Source organism: Chelonia mydas, chromosome 10, assembly GCF_015237465.2.
Source record: "Chelonia mydas isolate rCheMyd1 chromosome 10, rCheMyd1.pri.v2, whole genome shotgun sequence".
Lineage (NCBI taxonomy): Eukaryota > Metazoa > Chordata > Testudines > Cheloniidae > Chelonia > Chelonia mydas.
In genome coordinates this window covers 44,752,780-44,779,691 of record NC_051250.2, presented here as the reverse complement: position 1 = coordinate 44,779,691, position 26,912 = coordinate 44,752,780, and the positions used below count along the sequence as shown (strand labels likewise).

At 50.7% G+C, this 26,912-nt stretch overlaps 1 protein-coding gene across 4 annotated transcripts in view; it reads right to left on the bottom strand.

Moving 5' to 3' along the window:
- The window catches only part of RBPMS2 (RNA binding protein, mRNA processing factor 2), a 49,876-nt gene extending 23,846 nt beyond the window's left edge, over positions 1-26,030 (bottom strand). Inside the window, exons 1-2 of one of the 4 annotated variants that reach the window (XR_005227110.2) lie at positions 25,505-26,022; positions 1,999-2,076 (exon numbers count right to left, since the gene is read on the bottom strand). Coding sequence is in view for 3 of the 4 variants with exons in the window: in XM_037911047.2 (XP_037766975.1) it covers positions 1,999-2,076; positions 25,505-25,564 (138 nt within the window). In the remaining variant the exon portion in view is untranslated. Of the gene's footprint in view, positions 1-1,998; positions 2,077-25,504 lie in introns of all 4 variants that reach the window. The other 3 variants (XM_037911047.2, XM_037911048.2, XM_043523526.1) reach the window with 3 other exon arrangements.
- Positions 26,031-26,912: the final 882 nt, after the last annotated feature.

Genomic DNA, 26,912 nt, shown 5'->3' with positions numbered 1-26,912 from the left:
GTGTGCAGTTCTGGTCTCCCATGTTTAAGAAGGATGAATTCAAACTGGAACAGGTACAGAGAAGGGCTACTAGGATGATCCGAGGAATGGAAAACTTGTCTTATGAAAGGAGACTCAGGGAGCTTGGCTTGTTTAGCCTAACTAAAAGAAGGTTGAGGGGAGATATGATTGCTCTCTATAAATATATCAGAGGGATAAATACCAGAGAGGGAGAGGAATTATTTAAACTCAGTACCAATGTGGACACAAGAACAAATGGATATAAACTGGCCACTAGGAAATTTAGATTAGAAATTAGACGAAGGTTTCTAACCATCAGAGGAGTGAAGTTTTGGAATAGCCTACCGAGGGAAGTAGTGGGGGCAAAAGATCTATCTTGCTTTAAGATTAAACTCGATAAGTTTATGGAGGAGATGGTATGATGGGATAACATGGCTTTGGTAATTAAATATTCATGGTAAATAGGCCCAATGGCCTGTGATGGGTTTTAGATGGGGTAAGATCCAAGTTACCTGGGAAAGAATTTTCTGTAGTATCTGGCTGATGAATCTTGCCCATATGCTCAGGGTTTAGCTGATCGCCATATTTGGGGTCGGGAAGGAATTTTCCTCCAGGGCAGATTGGAAGGCCCTGGAGGTTTTTCGCCTTCCTCTGTAGCATGGGGCACGGATCACTTGCTGGAGGATTCTCTGCTCCTTGAGGTCTTTAAACTACAATTTGAGGACTTCAATAGCACAGATATAGGTGTGAGGTTTTTTTGTGGGAGTGGTGGGTGAAATTCTGTGGCCTGCATTGTGCAGGAGGTCAGACTAGATGATCATAATGGTCCCTTCTGACCTAAATATCTATGAATCTATGAGTCCAGACACCATAGGTTGAAAGCCACTGGCCTGGACTATACAGACTGCAGACCAGGGCACCAGCATCAGTTTAGTTTCAGCCCATAGTCTGGGTTTACAGCTTCCTGGACCAGACACACACCCCTACACCTGTGTTTGCCCAGGAAGGATGGTTTGTTGTGCCACCAGTGGTCAGGTTTGTGCAGTGCTGTGCACAGGGCCATTAGCACTAGAGGCAGTGCCCCAAGCAAGCCTGGACACCTCTGCAGAAGTCTATGGCAGTATTGCTTGTGCCCCAACCCCATGGCCTAGGGCAAGGCCCAGCAGGTTCTCATCCAGAGATGACCTGCAGGGTTTGGAAAGAGGAGGAGTCTGCGCCATAGCAGGGAAGGGTGGTACAACCCCCCACTCCCATGAACAGGCCTGTTCTCCAGGTACACTGGAGGGGGAAGTTGTCATGGTAGTGGTTCAGCAGCTCTACCCAGCTTAGCTACTCCCCAGCCCCTCTGTGATGACCCAGCAAAGAGTTCAGCTGTCACAGGGAATCTGACTCACACTTGGGTCAGACATTTCACCCCCTGCACATTAGGGACAGGGGAACTCTTCACCTCCCATGTTGCTCTGGCTGCTGTTTGCTGCTCTAAGGGGACCTCCTTCTCCCTAGGGCTCTCCAGTGCAGTGAGGAGTGAGCAAGCAGCACCTGCTGTGGCTTTCAGTACATTGGTGTGAGCTCCTGTGAAAGGGAGGAACCACCAGAGGGCCCCAAGGGCACCTTCTGGGTTATCAGTGGGGTATGGTGAGTGCCAAACTCCCATCAAGCCTGGGCTCAGGACAGTGAGGGATTGATGGCCTGCAGTGCCTGGGACAGAGGGGATGGCCTCTGACAGAAGCCTCAGCTGGGGAGTACTCTGCCACCAGCATTAGATGCCTCACTCTTGTGACTGAGCAGGTTACTCTGAAGGGCTCCTCCCTGACCCCACTGAGCAGCAGCCCAGGTCCCTTCCCTCTTCCCATTAGACTTTCAGACATAGTAACATCTCCCCCCTGCCCCCAAAGAAACTCCCTCAAGCAGATGGCAGCCGAGGCAGGCCAGCTGGAGGACCAACCAGCATGTTGCTAGCGGGGCAGCCCATTTTAGGTTGGTTTTGCACCTACTCACCTTGAACGGTCGGAAGAGCAAGTAGAGCTCTCTGGGTTTGATGTCCACAGGAAGGCCACTGACAAAGAGTGTCCGTACCTGGAAGAGAGGGGCCCACATTGAGTGCTGGCAGGCAGAGACTGGAGTGCTAGATACCAGATGCATTTCAGAGACATGGCTTCAATACATCACCCTTTGCATTCCAGGCCTTTCCCTGGGGGATGGGGAAGAAGAGTGTGACGAAGTGGGACCGTTCTTAATGTTTCCTCTGAATAGTGTGGGGGTGCCTCAGTTTCCCTTAGGCAGTTCTTAAGTATCTAGGTGGTGGGATAAGGTGTATGATCGCTGCAGAGCCCTAGAGGGCAGGTGTGTGCAGCATCATGCCTATGGCACCAGTCATGGGGGGAAAATGTTGCTTTAGCACTCAAGCTTCCTAGATTTGGGAGGAGGGGTGGGAAGGAGTGTGTAGCTAGAGAGGACATTCAAACTGCTGGCTCACTTTCAGAGGCACTGCAAATCCTCCTTCATGATGAGGTGGGCCTATCAGAGCTGTACATTGAGCCAGCATCTCATGGGGGTGCAAGTTACAGAACCATGTACAATCGCTGTTCACACCCAAAACAGAGCTGCATGTGCTCCTTTATGGCTCTACTAGGCCCAGACCCTGGGCCTCAACATGACCTGGACACTAGAGCAGGGCCTGAGACATTGCTCAGAAATGCATGAGCATGGATTAAGGTCTACTGGCTAGTAAATTTGATAGGTTGTGTTGCCTCAAAGATCTTGCTGGTTGCACGAGCACACAATGGGATTGACATACTGCAGCTTTCCACTAGCCAAGAGGCCATCTTTGCCCATCTTGGCATGAGTACACAGCCCCAGAACATCCTGCTGGGTCACAGAAGTTCTACCTGCTCCATCCCTATCACCAGGGCAGGAAGGGTCTAGCCACACTGGTCTCAGCTCTCTTGAGCAGAGTGTAGGGTGCTATCTAGTCCCAAGTGCTCAGTGGGCTACAGAACAAGTCGTGACCCTTGTAAAGGCCAGGCTGTTCAAAGACCTGCTGCTGAACCTTTCCAGCAGCCTCTCTCAACAAGAGTCCAGTCATTCATCAAGAAGTTTCCTTCCTCACTTTTGTCTTCCTCTTGGTACCATCTCAAGTACATCTCCATTCAGGTGTATTAACTTTGTTCTCCAGAGGAGTGCTCTATGCTACCCACATCTCCCACACCAGCCAGTCAGTCTCAAAGCAGCTATGGCTATTGATTTTAGATTTCTCCAGAGGGCTTGTTTCCCTCCAATGCTCAGAAACCTACTGAACTCCCTGCAAAGTGCGGGGGCCCAGAATTAGGCCTCTGGGTACAGACTTCAAAGTCAAATGACAGCAAGACAACCAATGGAGACTGTTTGTCACCACTGGGGTTTTCAGTGTCACACCACATGCAGAGTCCACTGATGGAGTGAGTTGATGGCATCAGAGTGACATTCCATCTCTGGCTCAACCCTGCAAATCTGTAAGTCTTGGGGCAACCCAGAAGACAATACCAGGCAGGCTCAGGGCACACACCCCTTCATGCCTCAATGGACAGCTTAGAGCACTGCATGCTGAGGTCTGTGTTCCTCCCAGCAACATACCTGAAGAGCATACAATGCCACTTTTGAATGTGGTAACAATTGGAGGAAGCCCAGATCTCAGCAAGGTTGGCTTGACTGACTCTTGCACACTTTATGCTCAGGTTTTGGCACAAACAGTGCCTATGGAATACCTTTAACAGACCCAGATCTGCCTGTAACAGGATCCAGACTCCTGACCCATATAGTGATGCAGGCAGTCCATAGATCTGCTAGATTCTACACTGTGACAGTTTGTGATGTTTTCTACATCCATAGGCATGATGTGGACATCATGCAGGAGGCAGTAAGACCCGGCTGTCAAAGGACATTGTTTGCTGACAAGTTCATCAACCAAGGCTGCAAGCAGAGTGGAAACTGTAGCACTCTCCATGGTGCTCAACCCTACCTGCACCAAGGTTCTGGACCTTGGTCTTCTGTCCAGCATCTTGAGACCTTGAAGAGTCAAAGAATCTTAGAAATGTAGGGCTGGAAGGGACCTCAAGAAGGCATCAAGTCCAGCCCTGTATTGTGGCAGGGCCAAGGAAGCCTAGACCATCTCTGGCAGGTGTTTGGAAGCTCTTAAAAAGAAGCTGGACAATGAGGACTCTACAACCTCTTACCTGGAGGCCTGTTCGAGTTTAACCTCCCTTTGCTGCAGATTAAAGCCATTACTTCAATTGTCCTCCCATCACAGGACATGGAGAACAAGATCACCCTTCTCTTTATAAGAGCCCTTGAAGTATTAGAAGGCTTATCAGGTCACACCTCAGTCTTCTCCAGACTGGACATGGAGTTCCCCACTTCTAATCTTTCCTCATAGGTCAGGTTTTCTAAACCTTTTATCATTTTTGTTGCTTTCTTTCTTGACTCTCTCCACATCCTTCCTAGAGTGTGGTGCCCAGAATTGGCCAGTACTCCACTTGGGGAGTCACTCATGTCAAGTAGACCAGGACAATTACCTTCTGTGTCTTGTACACACAAAAAAAAAAAAACACACAGTCCTGTTAGTACAACCTAGAACATTAGCCTTTTTGCAGTTGCATCACATTGACAAATCAGTTTATGGTCCACTAATCCCCAGCTCCTTCTCAGCACTTCTACCCTCAGCCAGTTATTCCCCCAAGTTTATAGTTTTACATTTGATTTTTCCTTCCTAAGATGAAAGTCATAAAGACACTTACAGACCAACTCAAGGAGGACAAGTTTAAAATTGCAAGCACTTTGGAGAACCCCTTCCATCAGGAAGTTTCATAAGCTTACTCCCCACTCCATTATTCAAGACCCAGGACTGACCCCTGTGGGACCCCCCCACTAGATACACCCTTCCAAAGTGTTAACAAGGCACTGGTAACTTCTGAGTTCAGTCTTTCATTCATGCACCCACCTTATAGTAAATTCATCTAGACCATATTTCCCTAGTTTGCTTATGAGAATGTCATGCAAAACTGTTCAAACCTTACTTTAGTAAGGCTTTTTCATATCTACTGCTTCCCTCCATTCACTAGATCAGTAATCCTATCAAAAGGAGGAAATTAAGTTGGTTTGACATGATGTTAACAAATCCTTGCTAGCTAATCCTTATAAGCCCTATTACCCTCCAGGCGCTTACGAGTGTATTGTTCAATACCTGGAAAGATACTGGAAAAAATTTATTGAAGTTAAGTGGACTCCTCTATAATTCCTTGGGTCCTCCTGGTGTACCTTTTTTAGAGATGGACAAACATAGAACCTTTCTCCAGTCTTCTGGGACCTCTCTTGTTCTCCAGGAATTCTCAAAGATAATTGCTAACAGCTCTAAGATTGCTGCAGCTAGTTGCTTAAGTACCCTAGGATGAATTTCATCAGGCCCTACTGATGAACATATCTGTATAAATATTCTGTTTTCCCTATTTTTAGCTTGCATTCCTCCCCTGGTTGTAAGTTACTCAACACAAATATTGACCTTTTAGTGAAGAAAGGCAAAATGGGCATTATGCACCTCAGCTTACTTGATATCAGTTTTTAAACTCTCCTACCCTGCTAAGTAGAGGACCTACACTTCCCTGTGTCTTCTTCCTAATATTTAAAGGATCTTAATGCCTTGTGCCCCCCTTGCTAGGTAAGTCATTTGTGCCTCAGCATAAGCATGTAGAAAGTGTTCTTTTGTACTTAATTTCATCAGGTTTCCATTTTGTAGGGTTCCTTTTTGATTTTCAGGACATTAGAGAACACCTGATGGAGCCATAGTGGCCTCTTACTAGTCATCCTATCTTTCCTTTGCACTGGAATGGGCACCTAAATTCTATCTCCATCTCCCAGTCTTGGTTATTACTTGGTAGCCTTAATGTTTAGTGCTGTTTCCCCAAGAATATAAATGTATGCATAACTTCCCCTGCAGCTTGACCCCTGGACTCAGCACAGACCTACTGCAGGGGTCACTACAATAGCTGGCAGCAGCAGTAGACAGTTTCTGTGGACCAGTCACTAGGAGGCTATAAAATATACTAGAACTGTGACTCCGTTTTACTGGCTGCATATCCCAGGACAGATTCAGCAGGGCCTTTTTAGCAGGCAGCAAGGCTAAGTGGCCATTTGGTCTGCTATAGACACCTGGATTCTAACCCTGATGAGATACTATGCATGCTAGGAAGTGCCCCTTGAGCAAGGCTTCACAATAGACACTAGGTGGGTACAGGATTAACTTGTCTTCTCAGCTCAGTGTGCCCTTCCCTTGGCCAAAGGTGTTTCAATGTGGATGGAGGGGTATAGTTATCCTGTATCAAACCTAGCTACTTCCTGGAGATCTACTCCAGCACCAGGAGATGCTTTAGTCTGAGATCATGACACTTCACTATCCTAGTGGCTTGTTAGGTCTGTGCCCTCACTGAGCTGGAGTGAAAACAAATACCTTTTACAATATAAAGTTCTGGGATATTTATGCCAGGCCCATCACTGTGGTATCCATGTACTTTCACTCAGTGCATACATCACAATCCCCTTGCTTCTCAAATGTAGAAGACGGGCAATTGGCTAAAAGGAGGAATACCTTGAAGTTCTGCACTTCTGTCTCCTTGCCTCATGCCACAATTTGAGAGCCCATGATCACTGAATCACTCAGGAGCTTCCAGGAACTAGGCACTGGACAAATAGCTCTTGCACCATGTAATGAAATGGTGCAATGAACCTAGGGCCATTGGCTAGGCAGCTGGTTTACAGTCAGGTGATGCTTACTGAGATCAAATACCTTTTACAATATAAAGTTCTGGGAAGGCAGGAGCCCTCCTGATGCTTGCTGGGACTATGGCTTTTGGCAGTCAAAGATTCTTCTGGGGGAAGACCAGCTTGGAGAATTTGGAATTTATTCAGGTAAGAGATAGTCCCTGGGGCCTGTTTAGACTACCATTTAACTCACTGGGGACATAGCCAGTTACTCCCTGCAACCATTAAAGTCCAGCAGACTATTCCATCCAGCAAGTGACTAAAAACTGCTCAATGCCTAGTCCTGTCCTGCCTACCCCAACCCACTTCCATTCCTGGCCACCTGTGGAATCCACTTTGCTGTAGGTATGGTCTCAGCCTGCTAGGTTCCTTCTACCTATCAGGGGCCTCCTTTAGTCTGTACCTGGTCTCAGCAGGCTGGACCCTTGCCAAGGCAAATCCTGGGGTAGCATTTGAGAGTGATGGCCAGCTCCTGCAGCTGGACTATCAAGCTGTGCAAGTCAATCCTGCAGCCTCACTGGAGAGGTGTACTGACTGGTTCTCATGCAACTGCTGGTCAGAGCTGCTAAGACAAGCCAGGGACCCAGCAGCTCAGCCACAGCCTGCATGTAGCTGATGAGCTAATGGGGAGGCTGGGGAGCATCTGCTGTGTATTTTCAGAAGAGACTAGCCCATTTTTTGGGGTCAGTGGTCACGTCACCAGTGCTAGGCCTGCATGTGCATCAGCCATGTGAAACAGCCTTCCCTGTTCAATATTTCAGGATGTGCTCAGGGCCTAGAATGGGATGTTCTCTGTGCAGTGAGATACAGGTCAGATGGTTTTGAAAGTGGCCCTGCACTCTGTTATCAGCAAGCCTGGTGCTAGAAGGGAGAGGCAGCATTAGCTTATGAGGACAAGAGTGATGTGGAGATGGTCCCAGGGAACAGCATGAGCAGGAAAGACCCAGGAGACTGGAGAGCTCTGTCAGACTCAGGACAAAGGTGGAAATGGTTAGTATCCCACTCTGAATTACGAGCCCACCTACACTAGGAAAGGGCTCCACTGCCAGTGATGGCTCCCAGAGAGGCTCCCCACCTTCCACCCCCACCACATTGTTAATATTGTTTCACCAGTGCGGTGGGAATGGAATCTTTTCAGCACCATGGCAGAGACCCAGGTCTCAAGCACCAGCCCATGACAGGAAGTCTTGTTTGGACACCAGCTGGAGGGCAGCGTGAGACTCAGCTGGGGGAACCTGCATCCACTGCCAGCAACAAGGTATTTTCCTCAGACAGGCAACCAAGCCAACCGATTCTTGCCTGGAGCGCCCAGGCTGTGACCAACACTCCTGGCATGCACCCCAACACTGTCCATGCTTAGCCCAGCCACACCACTGTACTGTTGTACCATACTCAGTGCCATCCCAACCTGATCTACAGCAGAAGCTTCTCCCCACTCCAGCGCCAACTCTCTACCCAAGCTACCTGGGAGAAGGAAGCAGGATGGCTTATCACTTCCTATATCACCAGCACTCAGCCAGGTGATTGAGATGGTAACTTGGACAAGACAGCCATGGCATTGTCCCACCAGCTGGGATCACTTGTGCACTTGAAATGCATGAAGACACAAGGTGTGTCATTTGCCATTTCCAAACCTTCTGCTTTAACAGGTGTTTGATATAGGCCAGCATGCCATATGACTCCACTAGTTCTGGGTCCAGTAATCCCCAGAGTAGTAGAAAACATGGTCTGAGGACTCTCAATTGCCCCAATGAGAGACCCTGCCCATGGTAGAGGGGAGTTGATTTCACCCTGTTTTGGAGGTGGGCTACAGGAAGTGGTCTCCTGTTGACACACTTGCACATAGGAGCCATTCCTCCTTCTCCCCCCCCCACCCCCAAAAGCCATAGTTACACCAGCCAACATTAAACCATTGATGGCCAGTGTCAGACAAGCATGCTGACATGACTCCTAAAGGTTCTAGGAAGTTACTGCAGGCTGAGAGTCCCCCCCGCAACAATCCTCAAGGCAACACTTTTGTCTGCTTAGTTTGTCTTTTTCCTTCTGCTTCATCTTAACCCAGGAGCAACCCATCTGAGAGCGTAAGACTAGCTCCTCATTGACAGCTACTTAGTCACCAGCAGAAAGTGACTTTCACAGCAGCCACCTTCTCACTGTGGGGGCGGGGGGAAGAGACTTAGTGGCATTTGACATCCATTACTAAATAAATCCAGCCTGGATAATAAAAAATATATAGCCTAGTGCCCAAATCACTTGGGCCCTCCTGATTCCTCATACCCGTGGTCATGGGCTTGGATCTTTCCCCCCACACCCCAGATAAGTCTATTACTTTAGATTAAGCAAGGCCTCCCACCAAGAAGGCTGAGTAGTTTAGTGATCCAAGATCAGGTTAGAATCCAACACTGCTGGCTCAGGCCTCAGCATGGGCGCACTCCTGCTTTACTCCACAGGGCGAGCCCCTCTGCATCCCTAGGCTGGTTAAGAGCAGGACACTGCAGCAATGTGGCTTCATGTTACAATTTCACCCAAAGCAAGTTCCACTGGAACAGGTCCCTGGCCCCAGAACATGGGGGTTGCCTGTGCATGGAGGAGTTTGGCTGTGTAGCAGCAGGAAGCAGCCCAGCTTCAGGGCCATGCGAGCAGCTTCAGTAGTGCCAAGAAGTGCTTAGTTTCTAGATCACCCCATATTTTAAACATCCTAGGGGGTTTGAGTATGTCAGAGGCCAGAAACAGCTTGACCCCACAGCAGCAAGCCTGGTACAGAGACAGGGCATTACCCAGCATTTCCCCTCCTCCCACAGCATTGTGGGAAGCCTGGAAAGTAATCTGTGGCATCCTCCCAGGCAAGAGTCAAGAGGGAGCAGGGGGGGGAAAAAAAAAAAAAAGTGGTCTCTCCTACAGTCTTCCCCTCAAACAGCTAGAGGGCAGCCAAGATGAACTGTTGGCTGCCAGGATGGATAGGCAAGAGACCAGCAGGCTCTGAGGCAGAAAAACCCTACATTATGGCTTTATATCACACACACACACTCCCAAGATAGATCTTGGAGCCCATTGGAGCAAACAGAGCCCTACAGACCAAGGTTGTCCAAACAACTCCACTTATCTGCTACCAAGCCAGGGAGGTGAACTTATTAGGAAGCCTTGCAATCAGAGCACCTCAACAGGGAGCAAACCCCTTCAACAAGTTGCAGATAGGTTTGAAAGGATTTGGTTTCTTGTTAAGCTTGTGTACGGCGAAATCAACACTTAAGAGGTTTCCCTTGGTAAATTAAGTTTACTGCTAAGCGAAGCCAGAAAGCACAGCCTCACATCAAGTTCCCTGGTCAGGCAATGCAATCTAGGTTTGAATGGTTAGAGCTTTCACTTTGAATTTCAACGGTCACTAAGTTGTATGACTGACCCCGGCCCCCCCTCCAAGTCAGTCAAAAATAAAGTCAGAGTTGTGAGATAATCAAGTTGTGCCAATCCCAGTTCTAGAGTAGCATCCATGTGCAATACAGGCGGTCACAAAGGGACGGTGCAGGAAAGAGGTCAGTATAGACAGATGCTCTTGGCTTTGCCAGAGTTCTGCTGCTAGCCCTGGAGGTCTGTCAGTGGCACATAGTGTGGTTCTAAACATCAGCTGTGCCTCTTCTTAAGGCCTGAGGTGCTGTGTGCCCAGCCCACAAGGAAGTGGTGCAGGGCTTGTGTGCTGCTAGCCCCATCCCGTTCACAGGCGATGCAGCCACTGCGCACGGCTGCTGTTTTGCAGAGTTGTGTCAGCTCTGGATGAGATGCAGCTGGGGCCACTTGACGATAGCTGGATGGAATGTTGTGAGGCAGCGGCCTGCTCTAAAACCCGGGACTTATAAGGCTTGAGTGATGCAAGGAACATGGGGCTTGCAAAACAAAAACGGCAGGAAGGGAACATTTGGAATCTTAACCATGAAGATTACAAATAGTACATTCGCTGGCAGCCTAATCTTTCAGTCCCAGATATTCTAGCAGAGCCTGTTAATGACAGGAACTTCGGCACCATGTTAGAGGGAGCAGATTCGGCGAGTCTCTGAAATGGAGCGCCGTTCAAAATGCAAACATACCAAGTAGATGGGTCACTGTCCCCTTCTTGCCCCCAGTCTATTGCATTCCTCCCCTCTTTAGTACTTTGCCCTTTTAAGAGCCAGACTAAAGCAATTTAATTAATCAAACCACATGTCCCTGCAAGTTCAGTTTTTCTGTAGCTGGTTGTTGAGGCTAGAGTCACAGCAACTCTGGTGTGGTTCTGTTGGGAACAGGAGTCATGCCTTAATCCCAGTCCCCTGCTCTTTATAAAGGGACTTCTCTCACCTATGGACTGAGTGCCTTGAGGGCTGCAGAATCTTAGCTGCCAGCTCAGGGTGAGCTAATTGAAGCCTGTGGCCCAGCAGTGGCCTCAGTTAGAAGCTTAGTTCTCAGAGGGAAATCACACCCCAGAAGCATGCTGTTTGGCCTGCTTAGAGGCCAATGAGAGTCAGGTGACCTGACATGGTCCCGCTTGAATGGCAAGCCCTTGCCCACAAGCAGGGTTCTCCACAGCACTAGATCTGTGGCCAATACAGCTGCAGCAGGCAGGCACTTCCCAACGCAAATGAGTTTGAAGCTGCCAGCTAGCCATTCAGTTCTGGCCTCCTCCCTTCTGAAGGGGGAAGGTGCTAGGTTGCCTCGCAGCACAGGGTTACCTGATGCTGAGTTCCTGACTGCTCCTAGTCATTTAAAGACAGCGGCACTTAGTAGGGGTGCTGTGACTGCAAAGATGAACTTCCCAATAAATGCAATAAACTGAGAGCTACTTGACAGGAAGGGAAAGGACTAGTTTACACAGAACTGCTATGCATGGCTGAACAGCTGCTGTGCTGCACCCCAGAAGTGGCCATATTACTGAAGTAGGTAGAGAAACAGTGTATACAGCAGTGCTGTAGGAGGGGAGTGCTGTAAAGTGATTTCATTGGTTCACCCCTGCTCCCCCCAAACACCAGATTGTCAGGATCCTGGTTATGTCACTGGCAAGCATTTGGATTGGTTTCTGAAGCAGAGTTCTTTGCTGTTTGTCCACACTGTAACCCAGTTGCCTGAAGACCAAGCCAAAGATCTCTTCACACATTTGTCTGTAGAAGAGAGTCCCCCCTCCCCACCACCCTGCCCCCCCCCCCAAGCTGGTAGAGACCACCCTGCCCCTTAGGGCACTGATTAGGAGATCAAGTACTCACCACCAAGAGACAGGGATTTATAATGGCAAGCCCAGCAGGGCCTTCATGGCCTTCTCTGTTAGATCAGTGACCCAGCAGAGTGCCCAGCAGGCAGTTGAGGAAGAGAAAGGGGAAGATTTAGGTTCCCAGTGTGCAGTACATGGGAGGGTGGTGAAGCCTCCTTCTGAGCACCCCAGGAGAAGAGATCATCCCTTCCCCTCAGACTGCACCATCCAGCTGTGGTACAGCAGCCCACCCTCCCTGCTGGCACACAGAGCCAGACACACTCAGCCTGGCACATTTGGCCTCTACAACTCACAACAGTCAAGCATGATTGACATTAAGTCATAAGAATGACATATGAGTCAGAGGAAGCCCATGCCAGCCCCCAAGAGAGTGTGCCAATATCTGGGCCCCCTATAGTGAGTATAGCAACATCTCTAAAAGGGAAGGTGGCATGGGGATGGAGGCTTGAGTGTTTATGAGAGTCAGGTTTACAGTGGGAGCCATTGAGAGCAGATATAAATACAGCTGTGCTGGCTACAAGGCAGAGCCATGTGCATATACAGGGGATGTTCCCGCCTCTTCCAATAAAGGCTGTTTAAGGCTCCTATTCAAGGATTTCATCCTCCTGCACATCTGGGTGGAGGAGCTGTTCTAAAACTGGGTTTTAGCCCAACCACAGTGGGGCCAGGCAGGAAAACTGCACTAAGCTAGCTGGGAAGCAGAGACAGACATGGGTTTCTGCCTGAAGGAGCAGGAAGCAGACAGCTGGAGATTAGCTTGGTGCACCAGGCTATGCACCCTGAGATTAGACTCACTGGCCTGGTCTGGGAAAGCCCTGCGGTGCAGTCACCCAGCACTGCACCAAGCTACTTTACAGCTCTGCTAGACCAGCTCCCCTCTTTGGGGCACCCGGGGGGGGGGGGTGTTTTGGATATTGCTAGACATGTTAGCAGCAGGAGCACCTACCAAAACAGCACCTTCTCACTGGCACTACAGCCCGTTCAGGGAAAGCAAGTCTGCTCTTTAAACGGAGATCCCATTTGCATGGATTACCCCAGCCAGCTGGACAAGCCTGCCATGAGATGTTCCTCCAGCAGAGGACAGCTGCTCAAGTCCCAAGCAGTTACTTTTAGGTAGTTGGAGTTCAGCAAATAGACAATCAATTCCAGAAAGCTGTAGCCTGTTCCTAGGCTAGCCAGAGTGCTTCCCCCCTGCTTTACCAAGTACAAGGATTCAGCATCAGAGGCAGCTAGAGAATAAGGAACAGTCAACATCCTGAAGGTCACTCAGCCAGTCCTTTGCTAGTGTTCATTGTACTAGGGAACAGAACACTGCTTGGATTTTGAAGCCTTGTGTCAGTGCCATGCTGCTGGAGCAGAGACCTTCTCATAGGCAACCAGCCAGGGAAGGTTTCCTCACACTGAGGGGGTCACATGTCTCCAGTGGTAGAAGGGCAACTGGGCCTTTTAGGAAGCTGGTGTCAAGACCACAAGAACTGTAGTTCACAGGTGGTCACCTTGAGCCATGGGACTCTCCTCACCAGGTAGCTTGTTTAGGAGGCATGTGCAAAGTTCAGTCCAGGTCCTAGTAACTGCATCAGAACTACAGCTGGCATCTCTTGCTATGGTAAGAGGACAAGACTGAACTGCACACCCCACAGGAGATGCTGTGCAGGCTTCCCTGATGCAGAATGTGCTGTAGCTGTTCTGGGGAACAAGAAAGTCTGAATCCATGTCTGTCAGCCTCCCACCTTCCAGCAGCTGATGGGCCAGTCAAGCCTGGAAGTCAAGGGGCAGCCCTAGGTGTGTGCCTGATCTGCAGCTGCAGAGAGCACTGGCTTTACCAGCACCTCTTCCTAGCTTATACCAGGCCTGTCACACCTAGACATTTAGCTTGAGGGACATGCACCCCCATGACCAGCTGCAGGTACCCCCTCTAGCATCCACAGGGAGCCAGCCCCCTGAAGGAGCACCTGCTTAGCTCCCAAGCAACAGGTACTCCTGTTTTTCTCCTCCAGCTGAAGTCCCTGCCAAACACACCCTGATCAAAGCAGCTGGCTGCTCAGCCCTGACACACCCTGCCAGAGACCCAGTGTGCCTCACTCCCAGACTGCCCTTTTGCTGGAGTGGCCAGGCCTTGGGCATGCTCCTAGACTGGCTCTGCAGCATCCTTTGCTAGACTAAGCAGGGAGAATTCCAGATGTCTGGAACCATGGATCTGCAGGAATACAGAAGTCACCTGAAACACTAACAGGCCTGTGAGCATCCTCACATCACCCAGTGATGTCTGTCCCCCCCCTCCCCTAGATGAGTGACCAAGTCCCTGTAGTCTTGACACTGGCTTCTGCACCCCTAGTACAAAGGACACCTCTGAGATGACTTTAGTCCAGCCTTTACTAGTCCCTAGTTCTGGTCAGTGCTGCTAGGGATGGTCTATAGGCAGCTCAACTGTAGCACCAGCACATGCCAGGGGCGCCTGACTTCAGCCAGCATCCATGCTCTAACCCCTGCACTGCTCCAGAGGCAGGCAGCAGCCTGTGGCAAGACACAGGGAGAGATGGCTGCCGAACGCAGACATGCGGTGCTGAGCACGAGTGGCACACGCAGGCAAAACAAACCAAGAGCAGGAAGCCCAGGAGGAAGAGTCTGGAGGCTAAGCAAGCGATAAGTTGTGACAGAGCAGGGGGAAGGGAGGGGGCAGCACTAAGAAGCCAGTAAAGAACACACCATGTGGGGTGGGGGGGGGGGAGAAAGAGAGAAGACTGCTTCCCTCCCCCTCCAGCCCAAGGGAGCCCTGGAACAGCCTACTGTAAAGGAAAAAGGGTGGGGGGGGGGAAGAGAGAGGGCAGCCTTGCCCTCCCTCAAATCCAACATGCACTGTACCCCCAGTGTACCCAGGGACTTGTGCAGCCATTACCCCCCTGCAGTGTTGATGTCCCCCATGTAGGGCTACCCAAGCTAGATTAAAGCTAGCTTGAATGTGTCTACACATGCTGCAGGCACACCTCTGACCCAGGCCCCCTACCATGGGGTTACTTCAAAAGCCCAGTCAACCCACCTATTGCTTGTTTGGGGAAACATTCCTGAGGACAGCTCTGGATCCTGCCCCTAGACAACTCAGTTTCTGGAGAGGCCAGGAGGAGCTGTTTGGCCAGACACAAAGGCCTTTAAGGAAGATGCAGCTCTGCAGCCATTTCCCTCCTCCCCCCATATCTCCAAGAAGGGAGCAGGGCCCTAGGGTGCCACTGGCTGGTAAGGAAAAGCTCTGCCCTGTAGATGTACATTTAGGCCATGCAACCATGTTTAATACCTACCTTCTTGTGGACTTAGTGCCAAGGACCATTGGTTTAGACTGAGTTTATCCAGGTCAGACTAGAACTGTAATGGGCCCTTCTGGCCTTGCCCTCCATGAAGGCTCAAGAGGGTATCCATGCCAAAGCACAGCTGGTAACTCCAACATGCTGGGAGTATCTGCCCCACACGACAGCTCTGCCCAGTCTAGGAGCAGATAGATACCTAGCTACCTACACTACATTGGACAACCCCACTGGAGAGAACACCTCCCCCCCAGAAAAATAGGGCTGAATGAGAACTACTCTGAAGGGGAGCTGCAGCAAAGAGGCTGTGTTCCCTTGACTGGTCACAGCTCTCTAGCCAAGCTTGGGCTGAGTCTGCACAGACTCAGCCTGTGAAAGCAGCTCCCAGTTAGAGGTGAAGATGCAGCAGAATCTCCACAAGACCAGAATATCATGCACCTTTGGGATCCTCCCCATCCCAGGAGTCCCTAGGCCCAGCTCACAAGCTTGGCTGCTACTATGCTTGTAGTGCTCTCAGAGCTAGCATGGTGCAGTGGGCAGCAGGAGTTCAAGGCAACTCCCTCCTGTGAGGCATTGCAGAGCTCCCTTGGCCAGTTACGGACAGGATCAACCCTAATCTGCACTGTGAATGGCAAGGCATGTAGCCAGCCATTGACTCAGGGGAAGTCATGTCACAGGGTCATCCGCCTTTAAACTTTGATCCAGGTCCTATGAATGGGGCCAAAGAGGAAGCTTCCAGGTAGTACTCCTGTGTCAGACCTGCACAGTGGGGCAGTTCAGCCTTGACCCTGACAGCTGCTAGGATCATTAGCGCTTCCCCTCCCTCCTGCAAGGGATTTCACCTTGAGTCATCCCATGCACCTCCCCACCATTCCCTGCCCTAATCAGCACCCTTGGAGACAAGAGGCTTGGTGTGGGCTGCTTGATCCCAGACCAGGCCATGCCATTTATTCCACACAGGCCTTTGCTAGGCCAGGCAAAGGTCACTCACTGCCTGCAGCTCTGGCCCCATTGCCAGAGTTCCCAGGGGCACCTGCTTCAGCCATCCCCACCCCCACCACACTGCATCTGCTGCTCACCCTGCCTTCTAACTGAAGGGGCACTGCCTCAGCTCCAGCACATTGGCTGCAGGGGGCACCACCAAGTGGCTGTGTGTGCCTAGGGCTGGCTATGGCCTTTAAGCCACAGCCAGCATCTATGGGGAACATTCCTCTCCCTCCAGCATATCCAGAAAAGAGCAGGAATTAGACTTCTGCAGAAGCTTCTCCTAGTTTCACCTTCCAGGCTGGCATCACACCAACTGGTACTTGTATGGCCCTCGTCACTACAGCACAAGCACCTCCCTGGTAATAAAGTGGTAGTTTACTGTAGTTTCAGTCTCTCAGGTGTCACTTGTAGACTAGAGGTTTTTGTAAGTGTGCTTAAGTGGGTGTGGCTGGCTGAGTGCCGATTGCCAGTGAGGCCAGAGCCCAGGAGCAAGTTCAGTTCTTCAGTCCAAGGTCTGATCCTTTAGCAGTGACGCTTCCTCATTCTGTCTGTTGCACTAGTCACTTGCTCTCAGTGCACAGGACTGGTTTGTCTCATTTAAAATGCAGTTACCCCTTCCCACCATGCCAAGGGAGGGTCAGATGGCACTTCCACTCCTTTTCCTATAAGTGTCACCAGCATTGCTTCCTGCAGCAGCTTGAGTTTTCCTTGGTCTCCTATCCACATGGGATCACACGTGACAAGTGTCATAATCACATGATCTCAGACTGGTGGTAAGGCTACATGACAGATTCAGAACATGGACCACCTGAACCTGTGAATTTCAATGTTTTCCAGGTGAAGTAGCAATTTGGGGTCTGACAAAATATTTGTCAGCACATGTCTGGAAGCAGTTACCACTTTTAGGGCCCCTGTCCAGCATTAAGATTGTTTCTCTCATGTCAGCAACATCATGCAGAGCCTTTTCAGTACAGGGAGTCTCATTCCAGCATGTCAGGGAGATTGCTGGTAACCTAGTGCACATTTACCTTCCAAGACCCAACTCTAGGTAAGCTGAAATCTGGTTCCTCTATGTAGTTTAGATGTGTAACAAAGAGGGAGGGAGGTGTCCTCCTGCTGTATACCTATGGTATCTTTATAGCATAGGAATTTCCTTGCCTTCTGTAGAGACACCACCATTTTATGTGTCGTTTCAGACCCAGAATGAGCCAGTGTCATTGACTTGTAGTCAGATCAGGAAAACATGTGTCTTTTAGGTGAGAAAGTGATGCATTAGATTTGAATGTTATGCTTGGTCTGAATCAGTGCATAGCTTTAGAAATCAGATCACAGGTAAGGCTTGTTGAAGCCTTTGAGAGTAGATATTAAATTCTTCCTTGCTAGAACAGTGAAGAGGTAGCTAAGCCAGGAGGTCCCATTTACTTGTCTGTTGTACACAGAGAATACCCACTGATGTTAGAGGCACCACATTTAAAACTGGTCAAGACTGTGGAACTCACTTCCATAAGATGGAGGCCAAGAGCTAGTAGGATTCAGAGGTCAAACAAATAAGGCTATTCAGGTACATAAACTAGGGCAGATGTTTGTCAACTACAAAGCCTCCTTCAAGCCATTAAGTGATGTGGAGCAAATTTATAGATGCCAAGGCCAGAAGAGGCTATTGTGATCTAGTCTGATGGCCTAACATAGGCCAGAGACCTTCCCTGAAGTAATCCTTAGAGCAGATCTATTAGGAAGGTTTCTTTTGTTAATTACTCCTATTACAGGGTTTCTTGTGCTTCCTCTGACGAGTCTAGAACTTGTCAAAGCTGACAGGACTGAACTGGCCCCACTATGTTCTGTATTTCATTTGCTTAGGCACCATACTGAAGGCTAGAAGCCAGAGTTCTCATTTTAAGCTACTATGACTCTACACGCCTACTTTGAGGGCAGGCAGCCATAGCTCACTGGGGGAGCCACAGGTGCTCAGTGCCAAGGAAAAGTCAGATGGCTATAGCTTCAGTACATAGTTATGGATTAGAGGCAATGCTTTTTGCCCACAGCTGTGGCCTAGACCCACCAGTTTCACTTTTGCATTTGGAGCTGTGGTGCTCGGTGGCAGACCCAAGGAATGTTTTAGGATTTGACAGTGCTCCCCAGGAGTTGAGAGGGAGCCACTGTCATTACCAACATGCAAGCAACACAAGGAAGAAAACAGACCCCATTTAACTGCATGGAATAGGAGTGCTTTGCTTGAAACAGAGGCCAGCAAGGAAAGCTGGCATGCATGACAGTGGGAACCTAAACTATGCTGTATTTCCTTAATAAGATACTGGAAGAGTCTTGTTTCCTCTAAGTTTGTCAGATCAGAGTCTGGGGATTCTTTTCAAAGGGTGCTGCCTCGTGTGTTAGCAATAGCAGGGTTTGGGGAGAAGAACAGCCCTAGAGCTATGCTTTTTATCATAAGAGGTTGTGTTTTGAGAGGGTGTGTAATTAAGGCTACACAATCCATCTTGTCTGTTGGAGATTTGTGTAGAAGAGGCAGAAGACTGGGTTCTAAAGCCAGGCAGTATTAACATCTGGGCATCTGTACCCATGTTCTAACACCATTTCTCAGACTGGTGGTCCTGACCCAAAAAGGGGTCTCAAGGCTATTGTGGGGAATGTCACAAGTTGGTATGGTATTGCCACCCTTACTTCTGTGCAGCTGCTGGTGGAGGCACTGCCTTCAGCACTGAGCAGCCAGAGGGGGGCAGCTGCTGGCCAGGAGCCCAGCTCTGAAGACAGTACCATTGCCAGCAGCAGTGCAGGAGCGAGGGTGGCATAGTATGGTATTGCTGTAACCCAACTCAACCCCCCCCCCCCCCCCGCCCACACACACACACACACACTCCCCAACCCCCTGGCGTGTCCTCTATTTGGAAATTTTAAATATGGTCACCCTATTTTACACTTTTCAGTGCCTTTGACTGCAAGGATAATGATTACATGCTTCATTTAGTGCTACTATGAGCATGTACAGTAATTTGCTATCACTTTGGGGGGGGGGTCATCACAGCCTGAAATATTTTCAAAGGGAGGCCCAGCGAAAAGTTAGAGAACTCCTGTTTGTGTAGTATGGAAGAGCAGGGCCTAGAGATGTTGAGCCATGGAGACAGCTCCAATGGATGTAACTGATGCTTGATTGGCTTAGCTGGGAGATCACTATAGATAGATCCAAACTTTACTGGGGTGCTAGACCAGGAAGAGGTGGTGGGAGTGGTCACTGAGCATCAGAAGTATTGGCAGTGAGATCTCATTGGCTAATTGAGAGGCAGTGAGAGCTGTTGGGGGGTAGGATAAGGAATCAAAAGTAGATTGATCATTTGTGGACATACCACAGGCCACCAGGAGTAAGATTCCAGGACCCATGATCCAGGCACTCAGCCACTGTTCCCACAGGATTTTAGTGACAGATTTTAGCTGAATAGGTCTGGAACTGGCAGAGATGTTCTTTACAATCCAGGAAGTAAAGGCACAGGCACCATCCTGGCTCTACTGTATTCCTACCCTGTTTGGGAAGCAGCCATTGAAAACAGGAACCCTTATTACAGGTGTTTATTGCAGTAGTGCCCAAGGGCTGGCTAACAGGCCCCATTGTACTAGACACTGTCCAGACAGGCTCTGCCCTGAAGAGCTTATAATCCAAGTAGACAAAATGCAGGGTAGGAAGAAAGGGGTATAACAAGTAGAGTGAACACTGATGGGAGCTACTGCCACTAGCTAATCAAGTTCTCTATAGTAAGGAATGGGGCACTGAACGCAACAGTCCAGGGTTGTTTGATTTCGGAAGAGTTAGTTTTGGAAAGATGAGTGAGTGCAGTACAGCTGGAGAAAATGAAAATCCACTTGGGTAGAAGGCAGCTTAAGCATCCAGAGACATAACTGAGGTTAGACTACAGTTTCTCTGAAAGAGGAAAGAAAAGGAACAAGAGCTGGCCAGTGTGGTTGCATGAGGACTACTCAAAGAGCCTTAGCAAATAAGAGCATCTATGACCATTCACCAGCTGGTGAGAGAAGTGTGAGCTCCCCTTCCCCTAGCCCCATTATGTCATACTACGAAGAGTGGTTGAGTTTACATCACTCTAGCCAAGCTTGACCTAAACTCAATCCTTCTCTAATGGAGACAGAGCCAGCCTGGGAACCAGGAGGTGGAGAACAGAAGGAGACTGGATTCCTGTTGAATTTCTCATGCAAGGTATCTGCCATCCTAGCCAGAGGCTGGCCATAGCAGATGAGCCTCTTCAAGAGGAGTCCAGGGACAGATCCCTTTGCTTCTCACCAGATCTCTGCCCTAACCTCACAGGTGCCTCACATGTCCTCTCCCCTCCTTTATATTTGCAGCAGGCTAGGAGCTACATGGAACCTCTTATAGGTCTACTGGCCATCACAGCTGGGAAAGTTAAACTCCCACCCCAGAGAGAGGGCAAGGTGACAGCCATCTAGCAGGTAAAACAGCATTGCAGTTGATAGAGGATTGATTGTAAGTCCCTGCCCTGGGGTGCTCACCTGGTTCTGTTTGTACAGCACCAGGCACACTGGGGTCCTGAGGTGCTAGTGCAGTATCAATAAGTTGCCATGTTTTGTTTACATGTGTGCCAATGTCACAAATAGCAGTGCTGCTTGCTAGAGCAGCTTGTTTGCTGAGCTAAAGTTAGTGGCTGGAAGAAGGTCTGTAGAGACAACTTCGCATATCAGTTAGTTCAGAATAGCTTGGCATGTAGACGGATGACTGGCTTAGTCATGTAAACAAAGGATAATGATAAGTGGCAGTGTATCAAGTTTGGGGAGGTGTCTGGTGAGGTAGACCAGGGACTAGTGTGAGGCCCTGCTATTTAAGGTTTTCATTATGACCAAGCAGTGGGAGTGAGGCACATTAATGAGATCTATGGAGGACACTAATCAGGAGGGGTTGTGAAAGACAGGGACCTTGAGATTAGGTGCCAGTGAGGTTAAATTTGGGAGATACACAGACAAGTGCCAAGTGGGGAGAAGGAGAATAAGCCAAGGTACATGTGTTCAGTGGGAGGGACATACTGGTTTTGCAGAGAGGCTTAAAGGGTGGTTGTGGATGCCAACTTTGATAGGAGTTTACAGTGTGATGTGGAAAGAGAGACCAAATTCACCCATGCAGAGGCACGCATCTAGGAACAGAAATTTGAGGGCATTCTGAGAATAGAGTGCTCAGAGCAGGGCAGGAAGGATTAGATCTGAGTGAAGATCTAGATGCTAGATAACATACTGTTTGCCTCACCAGTGACAGGGAAGAGGTTCAACATTAACATTGACTACAATTCTAGTCAGTTTCAAGACCCCAAATTCAAAGTCATGTCAAGCCTACTGCTAGTTTTAGTCACTTGTTTAAGTAGATTTGTCCCCTATTGATGTGAGATTCCCTGCTGCTTGGGGTGAGTGGAGAGGGGGTAACTGGCTAGACAAGGGAAATGAATCTTTCTATAGCATGCTGTCAAGTACACATGGAGAAAAGAGTTCCCCTCCACTCAGTCACCCGAGGTGTGGTTTGCAACACTAGGAGGAAAGACTTTAGCCGAAAGTGTGTTTTGAGATGGCCATGTCTTCTTAGAAGGATGCAGATACAAGAAGGGAGAGGAATTTGAGTGATGCAGAGAAGTCCTGTGTAACAAGGAATTATGGGAAGAAGAAAAGGGAAAATGTCTGACAAACAAGGACTGTGGAATGCTCTTCCCAAAGCTGCAATTCAAGTCCTATAGCTTTGGGAATTAGGCAGCTACACCCAACAAGGAACTAGTAGAGATCTTGTACTCTAGTGAAGAAGACTGCTTGGGAGGGGCCAGGTGTCTTAGCACAGAAGCCCTCAGCTTTCTCCATACCATGGCTCTCCACCCCAACACCAGACCAGCACCCCCTTTCCATGGATCAAGGACACTCATTAGAAATGGGGTGGCCATGACCCCCAGGTTGACAACCCTTGCCCTAGAAGTTACTCTTGGAGGAGACCTACTATAATCCTCTGGGCTTTTATACAAGCCATTGCAATTTGTCTGGCTCCTCCATACCTGTGCAGCTCTACCAATTTGAGGATTGTGGATGCTGCCCCCCTTTGCTGAGAACATGCCAAACTATTATTTTATTTACACCCTTTTGCTCTCACCCTGCTCATGGTGGACAGACATTGAAATACAGTGGAGACTAGCTTTCTTGGAAGAGTCAAGTCCCATCTTAGCGCCACACATCACTGTCGGAAGGGCCAGGTGTTCCTTCCTTCCCTGTGCAATTGCATATTGTCACAGTGCCACAGTGTATCCAAGGATAGTAGAATTGGGAGTCTCCACTTTGCTAGCCCACCAGCCACATTGCTCTCAGCAAATGCAGCAATAGGAAACCTTACTCCAGCATGAGGTCTGATAGCCTGACAAATTACCTTGCACACCACTTACCAGCATGCTACAGGGTGCACTAGATAGTTGTAATTCTGTTTCAACGGACTAATTAAGTGACCCAGGATCTTGGGTTTCACTGGCAAGTTCTGCAGGCCAGTGAATAATCAAATCAAGGATCTGCAATGGGTTTCCCAGGCATTAGTGCCTATTAGTTAAGCTGTACTGTAGCAGATTCCCCATGGGCAGGGCTGACCAACTGCCGGTAATAACCCCCTTCCTGTGTTACAGGAGCATGAACGGGACTAGCTTGGCTGATCAGGGGTGAGGGAAGGAGAGGGGCGACTCGGAAAGTGCCAAGCAGGGGGAGACAGACCTGAAGTTAAACCCATGACTAGAAACCCAAGCATGCTGTAAAATGCCGCTGCTGCAGCCGCCACCCTCTCTCCAGCTGTGCCAAGGCACTAGGTAGTCGACCCCTCCTCTCCATCTCAACCCATGGGAAAAGCAGTCACCACCCTGTCCCCAGACAGCGCTTTGAGCCATCTTCCCCACCCACTTCCCACAGACCTAGGCAAGTGCGAGCCTTTGCTCCTGCCCACCCCCAAGAACAGCGAGGGGTTGGACAGGTAGCCTCAGCATTAAGGGGGTTTCTTGTGTAGCTGTTGAGAGGTCACGGATCAAGAGCTCAGCATGCTTCACCAACTTACTGGGAGCATTTCGCCCAATGCCGGGGTGGAAACACGGCCGCCATTCTGCGCCAGCAGTGCTACACGGCTCCTTTGAGGAGAGTTGGGGGAGGGGACGGGAAGACTAGCATAGCCAACCGAAGCTACCAGGGAATTCACGCTTCCCTCCAGCGCGGAGAACTACACACGAACAACATTAGGTTGGCGCCCAAAGGGTCAGCATCCTTGGGCTTACTTCAGAGACTTCTCAGAGCCCCATGAAGAGTCAGGGACCGTGCTAAGTACTCTGGTGCGGTGACTAAGGGGACAGACTTTCTGGTGGAGGACGAGGCAGTGACATGGAGGGACTGTTTTCCCTGCTGCCTGCAGCATGCCATCCGGACACCAGGCTGCATGGTTTCTGTTCTAGGCTTCTCCTGCCGAGAGCAGTATCCCAGGTCTCTCCACCCTCCCTGCACAGGGCTCTCAGAGCCAGTACGCTATGCAGCACAAAGCTAACCAGAGTCCAGATTTGCATCTCTAGCCATCAGTGGTCAGAGAGGAGACGGAAAGGAGCCTGGCAACCCTCTCTGTGCCTTGAGTGGCTCTTGCCCACCCACTGTACTGAAAGCAGACGGAGGTCTCCAGCAGAGCATGGCAGCCCTGCTCTGGCCAAGCTGGGGACAGCCCAGGCACACTGCAACCAGTGTGGGTCCCCTCCAGCCCAGAAGCTAAGGAGCCTTGTCCTCATTCCCCAGAGCCACACTCTAGGGCTCCTGCACCAGGCAGGGCTAGCCAATCTTCCCAAGGTCACACAGGAGGTCAAACCAGGCAAAACAGAATGAGACAAAGTGATGTTCCTGACCTCTAGCTAGCCTGCAACAGTCCTCACCCTGGGAAGCCAGTGCATTCTCAAGGAGAGAGCAGGAGATGGACCATGCAGTTCCCACCAGACTAGCAAGTATTTCAAGGCTCTGAGGAGAGCACCTCTTGACACCTGACCAGGCCTGCTTGAACAGCTGCACTTCCCTACAAGCCCCCCTCCATCAACCCAGCTGCATGCCAGGGATTCATTTAATTCTGAGATGTTCCCCACCCCCAGGAACCCCTGCACCCAAGCTTTGGGTGGAAGGGGAATCAGGGCTGGATGAGGGGTGTCATCCTTCCTCTCCAGGGGCTATGAGATGCCCTTTGCCCAGCAATACAAGCAGGAATGGGCTGCACTACACCAGCCAGCAGCAGTTAGCGTGTGCATGTTTTGGGGGTGGTGTGTAGCTAGGGGTCACAGACCCAGCCAAGGTTTCTTTGAAAGAGATCAAGCCGGAGCACAGAGGGGCACACTTTTCCTGGCTTGCTAAAGCTGCTGCTCCCAGGTTATGGCAGAGCCCGCCCCCCCAACACACTTTTAAGATCACTTTAAGCACAAAGCAGCATGAGGTTTTTAAATGGTGAAATGGAGAGAGCAAGTTCTCCTGGCTCATGAGCAGATTCTCAGGGACCCCAAGGGCCAGTCCCAGCTGTAGGCACAGAAAACTAGCCAAGCTCAGGGATGGCAAAGGTCAAGCATTACCCCCAGCCTCAGACAAGATTGTTCCCAACCCCACAGAAAGGTACAGCCTTGGGTTGGGCACCTGTCCACAGCGCCATGCTAGGGCTTAGAGCAGCTCTGGCTTTCGCTGGAGCAAAGATCCCACACAGAAAATTGAGAAATTTAGTTTGTTCTTTCGCACAGCTCCACTCCGAGCCGGAAGAGAGCAGGAATCTGACTGCGCAGCCAGCCGCCCAGCCCCAGCCAAGGTGGGCACTGGGGGAAGAGCAGGGCTTTACATTTCTGATGGGCTTGGACACTTTGAGCCCATTAAGGAGGCTCAGCCCCGCAGAGGGGAAGTGGGGTGTACTTGTGGGGAGCATCAGAGGTGCTCTTTGAGGCCAGCCTGTGCCCACACCCCCGATAAGGAGTACATACTCAGGTACGCATCCCACCTAGTTACGGGCAAGGGAGACTAGGATCCAAATTCCCCATTAAGCCCTACACCTCCCTAGCCAATTTACCACCCCACCCACAGAGACAGGCCAGGAACCCCAAACCCTCCCAGCGCCTGAGCCTGCCCTCCCAGCCCCCTCCAAGGAAGAGGGCAGAGCTCCCCAGCCCCTTACCTCCTCCTCGATGTTGTTGCTGCTGTTACTGTGCTCGCTCTCCTTGTTGAGGTTGCTCATGGCGGGGGTGCAGGGGGCTGAGTGGACGGTCCTGGGTTCTTTGTAGCTTCTTTGTCCAGGGATCGCAGGGCTTCCCCCGGGCTTGGCTCTCTTGGGGGCAGGAGGCTCTCGGGGGAGCTGCGGTCCTGGGCTGGGCTTGGAAATGGTGCCTGTGGGTGACCAACTAACAAAAGGCTCCGGGGTGCAGCTAGGTGCGGAGATGGTGTCCAGGCTGGGTGCCCTGGTGCTGCCCGGGAGGGTGCGGGGCGGGCTGGCCACCGCCCAACTGAACGGGAGTGCGGCGTGGGCGAGGTGCGCGGTGTGGGGGGGGAACGCGGCGCGGGGCTATTTGTACCCGGCCGGGCTCACATGGAGTTGGCTGAGGAGCAATTAAGGGAGGGGGAAGGTGCCAACGAGCTGCAGCCGCCGGCCCCGAGTGCAGCCCCGAGCTGCCGCCTGCGCCTTTTCAATAGGGTCATCAATGGCTCGGCGCAGCCCGCCCGGGCGGGGGGGAGGAGAGGGGGGCTCAGCTGGGCTCCGGCCCGGCCCCTCGCCCTGCATCACCGTCTCCCGGGGAACCCGCAGCCAATCCCCGCAGCCCGCAGCCAACTTTCCTGCCCCCCCCCCCCACCACCGTTTTTTTTTCCACGAAAAACTTTTTAAACTTTGATGAACTCGCACGATTGAACTTTCTTAAAGGGCCAGCGGCCCCGTTCCGCCCAAAGCCGATCCCGGCCTGCTCCCCAGGCTCTGACCGGCCGGTCCGCGCCCCCCACCCACTCGGCTGCCTACAGGGCACCCCCCCCCCACCGGTGCCACGACAGCCCCCCTCGCAGCTCCAGCCAGCTTGGGAGCCGCACAAATAGAGACTGCAGGCGGGGTCACGCTGGGTCAGCCCGTGGGCCACCGAGATGCTTGGGCAGTTGAGTGCACCAGATGCTTCAGAGGAAGGGAGAAGAGCCTTGCCGAGGGGGTCTCTGACCCCCCCTCCCCCCCAATCCCGCCGCCAGCCTGATCTCCATAGGGAGAGGTTGGCGTAAGCCCTGAAGTAGGGAGTGTCATACACCTAGTGGAGTCTCTCCTATTGTCCCACTGGGAGCTTACTGCATGTCAGCACATCACCTTGGGCATCCACATCCAGCCCCTGGATCCAGCCCTGAGGTTTCCCCTCACAAAGACAAGGCCGGTGAGGAAATTGTTTGACTGGATCAGCCTCTGTTGGGGAGAGACACTCTTTCCCTCCAGCGCCACAGTGTCACTCTGAGTATCTTGCCCAGACCTGAAGACCTGTGTAGCTCCAAAACTTGTCTCTCTCACCAACAGCAGTTGGTCCAATAAGAGACATTACCCCACCCACCTTGTCTCTCTA